At 42.2% G+C, this 13983-nt stretch overlaps 1 protein-coding gene across 9 annotated transcripts in view; it reads left to right on the forward strand.

Annotated features, from left to right (window-relative positions):
• caskin1 (CASK interacting protein 1) overlaps positions 1-13983 on the forward strand; it is a 109535-nt gene that overhangs the window by 50539 nt on the left and 45013 nt on the right. For all 9 annotated transcript variants that reach the window (XM_027284900.1, XM_027284902.1, XM_027284905.1 and 6 more), the window contains exon 2: positions 5445-5496. In XM_027284900.1, the coding sequence (XP_027140701.1) occupies positions 5445-5496 (52 nt within the window). The remainder of the gene's footprint in view (positions 1-5444; positions 5497-13983) is intronic.

A 13983-nucleotide genomic window follows, 5' to 3' on the forward strand; every position in this document is an offset into this window, starting at 1 on the left:
TCTGTTGAAAGAACAATATTGCTTTTGAGTAATAATATCCCTGCTTTTAGTGGGCTGATTCAGACAGCAGGACACAGCTGTGTTAGGCTGAAGAGTTTGTAGCAAACATTTGGAAAACGTTTTCAGGAGAGGGTGGATAAGGAAGAAAACAAGGGATGATGATGCAACTACATGCAACCTGCTGGGCTGGAAAATTGTCTGGAGTGGGAGCTCTGGCTTTTTCTGTGCTAACAGATAAATGTGCTTTATCTTTACTAAGATTACAAATAGTTCATTCTGATTCCCAAGCTAGATGTTCAACTAATAATATGGAACATTAAGAACATTCACTTATTTGCAGTCTCTATAGAAATAGAATCTCCAGAAAAAAAGTCGACCAAGTGGAAAATTCCATTTTTTGTATTCATTAAAAGTGTGAATGTATCTGCTCATTGTGTGTTATTGCTGCTTAGTATCATATTTTAGCATCATAGTATCTTACTTTTATAAATTCACATTCCAAAACATTTTTCTATTGACCACACTGCATATTTCATACTGTATCAGCTGTTTTATGAACCGCTGCTCAGTCTTAACTCACTTGCTTCTATTCTAATGTTTTGCTTCATCTTGTTACCAAACACAATGCCTTGCACAAATGGAAAACAATATCCCAGAATCCCCCAGGGTTCAACATTGACTTCAACAAGCGACTTCATAATAACAGATTTTTTTACTGGCTCGGTTGCTTCTGTCTGTTATTTTCAGATGTCCACAAAAGAAAATGAGTGTGTAGGTGCAGGTTGTCAGCTTGTGGAGATCTTTGTATTTTCTGGGCAGGAAGTACATATGGCTGCTGTCACACACCCTGACAGTGTTCAGCACAACATTACAGCAGCATGTGTGAAAGTAGAAAGACGCAAACAGATGGTGTGTGTACGCTTTATATGTGCATGCATGTCATTTTTGTTTGGACATGAATGTACCCACAGTGTGTGTGTGCGTGCTATGTGTGTGTGTGTGTGTGTGTGTGTGTGTGTGTGTGTGTGTGTGTGTGCTACAGTATGTGCTATGTGGGTGTGGTGTGGTGGAGTGTTTGAAAGAAATGTGTGTTTTTCAGCTCGCTGCTTTCTCCATATCCATGGTTCCACTGTTTGTTATGATGGTCTTTGTTGCTGTCCAACATCTCTGAGCAACACACACACACACACACACACACACCCATACACACACACACACACACACACACACACTGATGCAAGAGCTAAAACTTTTACCAAAGGTATTTATCACCCAGTTTACCCATTTAGCAGGCATGTGTCAGCTGATGGTCTCTAAATTGTCCGGTCTGATTAGTCTACTGAGGACGATCACAGGACTGTTTAAAGCTTATTGTTATGCTGCTTTGAGCTTTACAGTTTAACTCTAATACTGCATGATGCAGCATGTAAATTGCTAGTCAGTAGAAAGAAACTACATTATATTATTAATGAGCCATCATTTACAGCAGTTTATTATTATTATTAAAAACCAAATGTCTTTAAACACCGCTAAATGCCACTGTCGCTGATGTTGGGCAGATATTTGAATTCAGCTTCTTTTCTCTGATACGATGGATATCAGGCACGTCGACAGTCTGTCCACTTCTCAGCACTCAGCCCTGATGTTTGATGTTCAACAGGAAAAATCCATTACAGAACAGGATGAGAGGCCAGTTTGTTCAATGAATGTAGCCCTGGTAGACTGAAATCCAATGCAGCCGCAAGACATGATTCTCCAGTAAGATCCCTGTTGGCATTTTTTTTTTTCAAACAGAAAAATCGCTCTCACTATTTTAAAGCACATGGAATACTTCATGGAATACTATTAGAGTTGGTGGTTGTATTTTTGGTTGTATATTTTTTTAATCTCCAAAACCAAAAGCACAAAAGTGGAATGAACAGATGAAACAATGTTCATCTGCTCCAACGCAAGGTGCAATTGCTAACAGGCTACAGTATTGATCCAACATTACTTCAGAGACCAAAGAGTACATTGTTAACTGCATTTCGTTGTCGGGTTTGGTTTCGAGGGTTGGGGTTAAGCTCTCTTCATGACTATAGACACACTGTGTGTTTCGTCAGTGTGTGGAAGCCAATCCTGGATGCCATCAGAGTTTAAGCTAACGTTAGGCTCTCTTTATTCAATTTTGAGAAGTTGTCAACCAGAGTTATGTCTTCATATCATACTTAATATAATACTAGGACTGACAGTTCTGCATGTCATGTAGACCTATATAAACTAGAGTTGCACAATACCCACGGTACCCTGCGGTGCCAAATGGTAACGGTTCCTACTATACTAGAAATTCTACACGACGGTACTACTGTGGATTACTATACTATAAGTATTTCTAACTTTAATAATATACCTATTAATAACTTTACAAATACATTGCAGTTTATAAACATAATAATAATAAAAAAAGCCTCAGTATCGTGATAATAGCGGAACCATGATACTTTGTCTGGTATAGTATCGTGGTTACTCATTTTGGTATCGTGACAACTCTAATATAAATATTAAGCTCATATTTAAGACCTTTTTGAGGTTATTTTAAAATGAGTCGTCTGAAAAACAAAAGTCAGAAGAAACAGTGTTTTCAACCAACTAACTGAACCAATGTTAGGTTATTTAGCTTGCTAACCGTCATTTCAGGCGTCACAATCGAGAGTCGGAAATAAAAGTCTTCTTTTGTATAGCTCTGTCTGAAAAAAAAAGTACTTTAGACATTTCTGAAGAGTTTTGAAGGTGGTGTGTGAGAACAGAAAGCTTATCAGGTGTAGTGATGGTTTATCAAATTCCTTCAGAGTTATTGAAAGGGACATTTTGAGGAAATGACGCAGATCTGAAGCTCATGGCGAAGTGCACCCACTGGAACGGTGGAGGAAAAAATCATTTCCAAGATGGATACCAGGCGCACTCGTTGGAAAGATCTTCTCATAAAGATCTGTCTTGAAGACACTGTTAGATTAAAGAAGGGGATTTTTGTCCTGCTCGGATGGGCGGGTCTGTTTTCCTGTCACATGACAGGACCACATATGACCAGGGGTCAGGTCTGATGGTCTGATGACGTTTCGGAGTCGAAAGGTCTCGGTTAACGGCTGCTGGACTGATGTGATAGACAGTGAACAAAGACTAGTGTGTGTGTGTGTGTGTGTGTGTGTTCATGTATTTAGTGACATCTTAAATTTTATAAATCTTCTGTCCTTGTGTCTGTCTGACGCTTCTCTTCAAATGTTTCACGTCAGTTTCTCTGACCTTTTAAACTCAACTTCGGCTTTGTATTAATGCATGTTAGTGGATGCATATCAGGTTCTATGGTGTTACACAACAAATACACACACACACACACAGGGTAGATAGTGCCTTTCAAAGCTATTGCTCCGTGTGTGTGAAAGAGAGTGTGTGTGCATGTATGTGTGTGTGTGTGTGTGTGTGAGTGAATCCCTGCATTTAGCGGCCAGAAATAGCCTGTTAGGAAATCAATGTTCCTCTACCAGTGGCGCTGGGAGCTGTCTCCTACACAATAGAGGGACTGTCCTGTTTCCTGCACCCTGGAGGGAGTGTGTGTGTGTGGATGTGTGTGTGTGTGTGTGTGTGTGTGTGTGTGTGTTGGGGGGAGGGGGGGGTAGAAACAGACTCACCCAGGCTGGGCCTCAGTGCTGCATCATGAGCTCGTGTTAGACGTAAAAGCAAAAGGACGAAAATGAAGACTAACGCTGGTATCAGTAGAATGTTGTGTTAGTGGCAGTGTGTGTTAGTGTGTGTTAATTTGTGTTAATTTGTGTTAAAAACCAACCAAATGACTTCACTGTGACTTCCTCTGCCTGTAAACGAGTCACTGTGTCATCCTTCTCTTAGTTTCCTCACCTGTGACATCACTCTGGCAGTGACAGTCACCAGCATGGATGTATAAAGAGATGTGGACATCACAGCGTTGCTTACACTTTTTTCACAGTGTACGTTTATGTGTACAGTCTGTCTGGGCCGGTGTGCATCACATGACAGGAGCTGTTGCTGTCATGCTGGTTACTGTGTCAAATTGACCTCCTGGGGGCTTGGTGACCAGTGATGTCATCACTGTGAGAGAAACAAAGTCTGCCGACCAGCACCTCTAAAGCGCACTAATTAACACATTATATCTAGTTTGTTCAATTAAAAATTAAAACATCGTGTGGTCTAATGGTCTACCCAGCAGTTTCCAATCTTTTTGCTAACTTTAGCTAACTGGTTGTTGGGTCAAGTCTCATCACTGTAGAAAAAAAGAGAGTGGAAAGTAGGGAAGTGTTCCATTAAGGGTGTAAAGAAGCAGATAAGGTGTGGGACACATGCCATAGACAACCATTGGCAATGATATTTGCATTTCTCAGAGTAGCAAGTCAAAGTTTCACTTTGTCCAATGCTTTAATTCATGACTAAACACATAAAAACCAATGACACGGTGGTGGACAGAGTACCTCAGTACTTCAGACTGTTAGAGATGTGGTGGAAGCTTGTGTTCTGACCAAACAGACCTTAAATCTCTCTGTCCTCTGGCATGCGTCCCTTTGTTTAGAGTTAGTGGAATCTCATCATAACTTGCAGTCAGAGGCTAACCAAGCTCTCAGAGTTTGTCCATACCCTAAAATACAAGGATTACATTTGATTGTATTGCATATGTAACTTTTATAGAGATGACAGCAGTAAATCACCATAACAAACTATAACCTATATGATGAGCAGGGGGTCATATTTTATTGTCCTGAAGACTGTGCTATTGGTGTGTTTGTGTTCATGCCATCAGTGTGTAGGAGTGTGTGAATGAGATATGTTTCATAAAAGCCCATTGAGTGATCAGAAGACTAGAAAGGTGCAGTCCATTTAGCATGTAGAATCTGTGCTCAAATGTGTTTAAATGTCTTCAGGAGCAGCAAACAGAGTCCAGTGGGTCAGGCACGCAGAACCTCAGTATGATATAACATGAGCCCAAAGTGATGCGTCACATTCACTTTAACACACATGCTTTTTGTAACATTAAAAACATTGTGATGAATCTGACTCTGCTCACGTTGCACGCTAGATGCTTTAAAGAAGTTCTAAGACGGCTGCACGTTACTCTGTTTTTCTGACATTTGTAGGCTTCGGTTGTGAGCTCGCTCCATGTGTGACCTCATTCAGGCACGCTCCGAGTGATGTAAAGATTCTGAGTGCGAGCAGGTATTATCACCACAGGAGCCTGCGCTCGAGGACATGACTGGTTCCTTTCCTGCAGAGAGTAGGAGAGGAAATATGATGACAATGTGACTCATAATAAACAAGAAGTGGATGAGGGAAAAGTGAAAGATTCAGATCTTTCAACACATCAGTGATATTGCTGCTTTTTAACATGAAGTGACTCTAAATGTGTGTCACAGTGAACTGATGTTGGTGTGTTTGTGTTTCAGAGCTCCTCGGCTCTGCAAAGAAAGTCAACGTCAACTTCCAGGACACAGATGGGTGAGTTATTTTCCCTTACTCCACCCGTCTGCCTCCCCTCTCCAGTTATATTACTGTGCACTCTTTTTTTTCTCACCCCTCACTCTCTCCATTCCCTCAGCTGCTCCCTCCCCTCCTCCTCTCCCCCCACATTTTAATATCCATCCTCTTGCACTCTCCCCCTGCTCCCATTCATATAAAGCTGTATTATCCTGCTAGTTTGACTTGTGTCTCTATAGTATTAAAAGGAGGATTAGCCCTGATACCACGCACTGTAGTTCAGAATGGTGTGTGTGTGTGTGTGTGTGTGTGTGTGTGTGTGTGTGTGCCATAGAGAGAGTATTAATGTCATTAAAAGCCTTGCATGTGTACAATATGTGGCTGCGTGCCACGGGAGCACTCATTCGTGAGTTACGGCTTCCAAACAAACAATAAATTACACCTCCACGTTCCACACTCGCTTATGATATTTGATCATCTGCTGAAATCTTAATCAGCGTCACTTTCCCAAACCATTTCAAAACAATAACAAAGAACGCATTAGATGGAGAACTGCGACACACACGCTCAGTTCTACAGGCGGTTCTACAGGACGGTCTGCAGGTGTATGGACAGATCATTTGTTAGGACGCAGTCTACTGCTGATGGGATTCCACAGAGAGGAACGGCTCATGCAAACAGAAAAGACGTAATAAATGAGTGAGGACACATAGCCTCTGAAGGCTTTGACGAGTATGAAAATGACGTGAATCAGCAGATCTCGACTCAACATGAACACCCTGATCGTTGGAACCAGAGGAACCACAATGCTTAACTAAACAAGTGACTACAAGTCCTGTTTGAACACCCCTGCTTGCATTTCCAACTCATCTGATGATGGATTAAAAATCATCCTACAGCGTCATCATGTTATTCTTTGTATTTACTCGTGTGTGACTCTGTTTGAGTCTAAATGAGTAATACAGAGACATGCCGAGAGGAGTTTGATGAGTTTTATCTATTTCTGCTTCAGAACGTGACCACAGTGAAACGACCAGCAAATAAAGTTCCCACTGACTTTCTCTAATTCGCTCGTGCTCTCGGCTCATTCTCGCCCTCACACTGTCATGTCTGCCCCTCGTTCAGAGTGATACTACAGCAGTAACACCCAGTACTTGTTTAGTAAATGAGGCCACAAGTGCAGTTCATTTCATCTTTATTCATATAGCGCCAAATCCTAAGAGAAGTTGTCTCATGACACTTTCCATACAGAGCAGGTCTAGACTATACTCTGTATAATATCATCTACAGAGACTCAACAATTCCCACCATGAGCAAGCACTTGGTAACAGTGGCGAGGAAAGACTTCCCTTCCTTTAAGAGGTAAAAGTAGAAGTAGTAAAACCTTGTGTTGCTTAGCGACTTTTCAGGCCCAGCGGGTCTTGCCATGGGCCCTCCTCCGTCCCAAAGCACTCACAGACGGCCCGGTCCTTGCGTGCACATGGTTGATTATGCAAATTAGGTGATGATGTCATTCAGCCAATAGCTACTTTCCTTACTGTGACCGGTTGAGTCAGTACTATTTGTAGTGCTCGAGCATTTGGCTTGGACATCAGGAAGAACGACAGCAGCAGGCTCGACCAATCACGACAAATGAACTACGTAGCATATTTACACGTGTAGAAGCATATTTAGAAGGACATGAACCAGGAAAATGAGCAAATCTGAGCAAGTAGACAAAGTCTGACGGGCTAACCGCTTCTGACACGCTCCCCGTGGGGTTTGAAGTCACGTGCAGGACGGACTAAAACCGCAGTGCATGCACGTGACAAAGACGTGTGCGGTGGGGTTTAGGAGTAAGTCTAAAGAGGACTCTTGAAAGTGTTGACAGTGTCTGCCAGGTTGCAGTTGATGTGATGTGAGTCTAACCTGTCAGTGATGTTCAGCCCTAAAGTAAGGACTAATTTTACACCTGGAACTAAAGTTCAGAAACTAAATGCTGAGCGTCTGTGACAGCCACTTTTCCAATGAAGCTTTGAGTTGCTTTGCTGGCATCGTTTGCATTTCACGAGAATAATGCAGCTCATTTATGATTGATGCTTTACAAATTTGAATTACTGTACACAGCACGCTGTCTTAGCTGTACTTTAAATCTGTATTTCCTGTAGTAGATAGAAAACTGCCACAACTCTGTAAAGAGAACGACAAATTAAATGTGTCATTAAAAGTCCTACATGTAACAGGAACTTGTCTTACGTCACTGTTGGCTAGAAGAAAGCGATCATCGGTTAAAACCTGTTCACAGACTGGCAAAAGAAAGTGATCACAAGATAAATGAAATAGCTCAGAATCTTCAACATCTTCACATAAATGTTCATCTGAAGTCTGCTGTCAGACATAAAGTAATTCGTACGCTGACGACCTGAGCTGCTCGGTCTGAATCCAGCGTTGGAGCTCTTCCACATGCCTGTGATTCGTGACTGTCTGCACTGTGCAGCAGGAAAAACAACGTGAAGGTAGAAAATGCTAATTCCTACAACCATGAGTCATGCAAGCTGCAGCCCCTGTGAGAGTCATTTAAAGTGAGCTAAAAGACTGCAGACGGAGTGCTTTCTGCACTGATAAAGATCCAAAGTAATCCTCACAGCGCTGCCCTGCCACTCTTAAGTGAAACCGAACAGTGTAATCTAATTAGCGTGTTTACAGTTATTGCCTCTTTGCCCCTTCAATCCTCCCACAGTATCAAGTGCTGCACACACGCCGAGGCTGAACGTGGCCACGTGCGTCTGCGGGTCATAAATAAAGTTTATGATGGAAATGCATGGATCAAGTTGAATTTAATTTTATAATGAGCACACATGGCTAATGAGTCTGCACTCATTTTCGATTAATTTTGTCTTCTTGGCAACACTCGGAGACTAATGAACTCACACTGTAAGAAAAAGCTCTTAATTGGGATTTCTGAGCACAGATTCAGCTCATCTGCAGTGTGTGTGTGTGTGTGTGTGTGTGTGTGCGTGTGTGTGTGTGTGTGCATAATAGCCTTTCCTAAGTGGTGTCAATCTGCTGGTGTTACACCGTTATTAAAAACCAACAAACGCTGGTCAGTAATTTTGTAATATTAAGATAATTACATAAGAGCAGGAGTGAGTTTGTCACACAGGAACACGGCTGCAGATGTGACAACAGCAGGGCACTTCCATCCCTCTTTAGAAACTCTGACGAGGAGATCCCTGCTGAGACCTGAGAGTACGTTACAAGAGTGCTCCACTATAATTATACATTTACTGTACGTGAGTGTGTTTGTGCAGGTGTAGAGGTTTCACTATGTGGAAACGCTTTGAAAGACCGGTGCCAGAAAGAAAAGGAAGGCATAATAAAAGGAAATAGCATCCGTGCCAGGTATAACATCATGTATTTATATATAGGAGTACAGAGCGCAGGGTCGACCTCACTTTAAGCCCAGGGGTTAAACAGAGCAACACAACTCAAGTGGGAAAAAGACGGAGGAGCTACAAAAACACACGACAGCACCTCCATGTACCACACTCACCCACTCATTTGATCATTAAATCCCAATCATGTCTGGCTTCTTTTTTTTTTCTCTCTGGATGAAATTGGCAAAATTAGGCAGCTAATAATAAACTGATCATATGAGAACATTTGGAATATTTAAAGTCCATGCTAAGTAAGAATAAATCTGTGGTCTGAGTTTGTCAGACTAAAGAAGAAAGTGTTATTAACCACCCAGCCAAATTTGAATGATTAAAAACATCAACAAGTTTATGAAATGAGGTGTTAAAATCAGGTAAAAATGAATTCTCAACTCCAGGACTGTGGGGGAGCAGTCAGGCAGCCCACATGAAACATGTCAGATGAGTTCAGAAAATGACATGACTAACTTTGAAACACTCTGAGTGAGATGAATTCATCTCTATCTCTCTGCTAGGGGTGCAGGGGTATGCTCAGGGTGGCCTCAGCGTGTCATCGAGCCACCCTTTAAGGACCGCCCACAAAATCCTGGACTGAGAACTGATGAAAAACTGTTTGAACCTTTAACTCCACATTTCAGTAATTTATCGTTCAAAGTCTTTCCACGTGTTTTCAAAACTATTTTTAACATATTTAATGTGTTTGGAAAGAAATCTCAGAATTGCCCTGACACAGACTTTAAAATGTAACAACTGTATGTATAATATATCACGGTTAATGGACTGTACTTATATAGCATCTTTCTAGTCTTCTGACCACTCAAAGCTCTTTTACACTATATATCTCATTCACCCATTCACACACATTCATACACTGATAGCACAGCCTTCGGGAGCAATTTGGGGTTCAGTATCTTGCCCAAGGACACTTCGACATGCAGACTGGAGGGGATCAAACCACCGATCATCTGATCAGTGGACGACCCGCTCTACCTCCGAAACACAGTAGACAACTTCTGGTATTTTGGTGGTTTTACTGGACTTTCTTTAATTCATAGTTATCTTTTTTTTGTGGGTTGCACAGGGTAGTTAGCACCGTCACACGAAGGTTCCTGGTTCAAGCCCTATCTGTGTGGAGTTTTTCCTTGTCTGCTTGAGTTCTCTGCAGCTTCCTTCCACAGTCCAAAGACCTGCATTTACAGGTTCATTGGTGACTCTAAATTGTCCGTTGGCGCAAGTGTGAATGGTTGTTTGTCTCTATGTGCCATAATTGTCCAGGGTGTACCCCACCAACTGTGATTGGCTCTGAGCCCCGGTGACCCTGATAAGGTTAAGGGATGTCTCTTTTGTATACTAAATAGAAAATTAAGCAGAACAGACACTTAGGTCAGGTCTGTGCTGGGAACACTTCAGAAACAATAGTGTTGTTGACGAACGTTACAAACATGTAATTAATGCTGTTGGTCGCTCTTCTATGCTTGGTGATTTTGAAACAATGAGACTTTCAAAACCATTGTGGTCTAAATAAATACTTGGATGCTAAGGGATTGCTGCCTTTAAGGTAAATATGACTATGAGATAAGTAAGTGAGTCATTTTAACACTAAGAAAATAGATTTTTGACGATATAGCTGTGAGGTCTGAGATGTGAAAGAACATTTTACTAAAATAGACTGTCACACTTGTTATAAGCAAGAGCTGAATGAATCCTTCCATTTGCATGAACACACCTCCACGGCCTCAGTCAGAGATCATCTCAAACTTCTTCTGAGATCATCTGCAATCTGTGAACTTGGAGAGAACCCACACAGACACAGAACAGAGAAGAGAAACACAGAACCTCCTCCTGTGAGGTAACAATAGTAACCACTGCACCACTTACAGCCTGATGTATGAGGCTGTAAGTGTCCCTGACCAGTGTGTGATTGTTGCAGTGTGTTTTTGGAAAGGCCAGGAGGCACAAACATCTCTCATTACCGAAAATAGGTCAAACTGTGTGTGTGTGTGTGTGTGTGTGTGTTACAGGTGGTGAAGAGGGCAAGTGCAAAGCTTGTTTTAGGATTGTGCAGCAAATAAATTGCATGATAAGACTGTGTGTATGTGTGTGCTGAAAATGGCGGATGGGTCGATCAAGGTACTCTGAGATATGCAGTATTTATGTCACCTGAGGAGCAGAGGAGAAAGACACTTCATGGTGATGGTGAGAGAGGCTCAGATGAGCAGCAGAGATACAGAAAGAGACGCAGCTGCTGAATATGAGAGAGAGCCTGCTCTGTGAAATGGAGGAGGTTCATTAGATGTGTGCTCAATGGCAGTGATGCAGTGATGTCTTGGTAACTGGGATTTAGTGTGGCTGTGTCCCTACATGTAAACAACCCCACAGCAATGTTTCTCCCTTTCATATTTGCACTTGGGTATATGCATAGGCTACTCATGTTTTATGGAATAGTGCAACAGGAGCTGGATGAGAATAGCAGTCTAAAGTCTAAGTCTAAAAACAAAATGTGTTTTTTTTTTTTTTTAGTTTATGTGTCTGACTTTTGGTTTTAGTCGAGTGCAGTAACGCCCTACAAGATATGACCTGACTAAAATCCCCTGAGGTACAAAGAATGGACAGCGTAAGCGTGACGTCTCCCACAGATTTCTGAAGAGCAATTTTGAAGATTAGAATCCGCCGCCATCTTGGCTGTCCTGCCAATTCCACTTCCTGGCTTATCTAAAAATCACGTGGATCATCTGCTGACCTGAGGCGGGCTGAATGACGGCGGGGTGCGCACAGATCATATTGTGGTGTCAGTATTCTGATCTAACTCTTGGCAAGAAAGCAAAAAATGTCAAATTTTTTCCTTTCCGATCACAAGTTCCTGATCTGGAAAATAGATTCATTAAGTTCCCGTACAACAGGCCTCCTTTATCAAACCTTGTGTCTGTCCTCACTCTTTCCTCGGGCCATGGAAAAGGTAGCAGGCTAAGACAGCACAGCTGGCTAACACTAACTGCATTCATTCTGTAACGGTTAAAGTGACGTGTTTGGCTGCTCTCTGGTTAATGAGCTCTTTGCTGCTGCTGCTGCTGCCTGTGCTCAGCCAAAGATTGTTTCTGTGTGAAAAGACATGCCACTCTGTAACCACTGTACGACCGCTGACTGGTTTTTGTAGTTCAGCTGGGACTGGCAGGGTGGTGTCTATTTACCAGAGAAATGATCCATACCACACGGCAATTTAAGAATCTCCCTGTTAAACTTTGATTCATTTTGACCTGCACTAAAATGATCTACTTTAACTTTCAGTATTAATAAATAAGTATAAGTAGAAATAGCTGGTGAAGTACTGCAGGCTGCAGCTCTTAACTGAATGTGTCAGATACATTTATTTAATATTTCACAGCTTATTTTCAGGTTGTAGCTTCAGGGTGTCAACACAGGACATAGCAGCCAGTTAATATTACTCATTTTTCATTTACTCTTTTTAGCTTCCTCTTTCAGTGTGTTTGCTCTCAGTGCTATTAGCTATGTCCATAAAAGCTGCTAGGCCCAGTTTGCCTGCTTGCCCAGCTCCGGTTCTGGCACAACACCAGTCCCAATTAGCTTTCCTCTGTGGTCCAAAACGCCCCAACACTCCCCTAGTGCTCTGAGCTCACAGTCCGGGCAGCCCGGCTAACAAAGTGAGCTAACATTATCTAACAGCAGCTACAGTTGTCAGCAGTTTACTTCACTGTCCATCAGGAAACTCTGTAAATCACAGAGAGTTGAGCCGGAGGACATCAGAGGGAAAACCAGAAAACATTTTCTCCATAAAATATGACCCAGTTTCACCAAAATCAGTCAGATAGCTGGTGGTGTGTGACTTAGTGCTGTAAAGCCAAACAGATGTGTAAATGACAGAGACACCATTCACCTGATTACAAGTCGGTGTCACATCAACAGGATTTAAAATCTAGTTTATGAGAGAAAAGTTACACAGTGATGCTTTAATTAGTCTGCCAACACAAGTTGTTTAGACATTAAAACATTTTTTTAAATTATTTTTGGCCCTTTAAAGCTTTATTTGACAGAGACAGATGAAGAGCAGCAGGAATGTGGGGAGAGAGAGATGGGGAATGACATGCAGCAGAGGGCCACAGGTCAGATTTGAACCCTGGACCGCTGAGGCAAGGACTGAGGTAGGGTGGTTGCTCTACCAACTGAGCTAACAGCACAAGTTGTTTAGGCATTTTTGATGTGAACTTTGAAAGGTTAGCCCAATTAGATGGAGATAAAGACTGGAGCTGTGGGCTGCAGATTACATGAAAGATTGTAACATGATCGACTGCAGTGTTGCTAAGCAAGATGGGCAAGTGTTGAGTAGGTGAGGAAGTCCAGGAGGAGAAAGGACGGAGCTTGTTGGAGGGAAGTGGTGAGATTATCAAAGGCTGAAGTGGGAAGAGAAGAAAGCAAGACAGAGAGAGAAAGCTGGAGGAAGATGGATGGAGAGAGGAAGAGAGAGGTGGATTTGTGAAGGAGAAGGGGGATATAAATATTGCATGGCAGGTTTTACTACTTGGCAAAAGAAAGGGCTTTCCTCCCCACTCCCCCATCCCCCTACGTGCAGCCCCTGACACACTGCAGTGCAACACACACACACACACACACACACACACACACACACACACACACATAGAGTGTTGTTTGACTTAGCCTAGTGCAGCACTGTGTAATGGTATCCCTGTTTAACCCTGAAAGGGAAGGCGAGGGGGAGAAGACGCAGTGGTTGCTGAGATGCAGAAGTGGTTGATGGCACATGCTCAGTGAGAACACTGCTCATGTCTGCTCACTGTTTGCTGTGATAAGAGGTTTCAACGTGCCACCGTCTAATGCAGAGCTGCAGGATGATCTGATGATGCTCACATCTTCACTTCATGTTTTATTTGAAGGTTTATTCACAATCTTTTTTTTTTTACAATGTTGGCTCCAACAGAGCATGAATAGTGGGATTCCATTAGAAAGCTCCACCGTGACCTGTTTCTCATAAAAAGTTACAATAATGGTTAATAATGTTATTATTACCAGTATTAAGAAAGTCAGGGCCTCTTTTATTCAGCAGTTTAATGATGAGTAAAGC

Source organism: Larimichthys crocea, chromosome XII (assembly GCF_000972845.2).
Source record: "Larimichthys crocea isolate SSNF chromosome XII, L_crocea_2.0, whole genome shotgun sequence".
In the NCBI taxonomy this organism is placed as follows: domain Eukaryota; kingdom Metazoa; phylum Chordata; class Actinopteri; family Sciaenidae; genus Larimichthys; species Larimichthys crocea.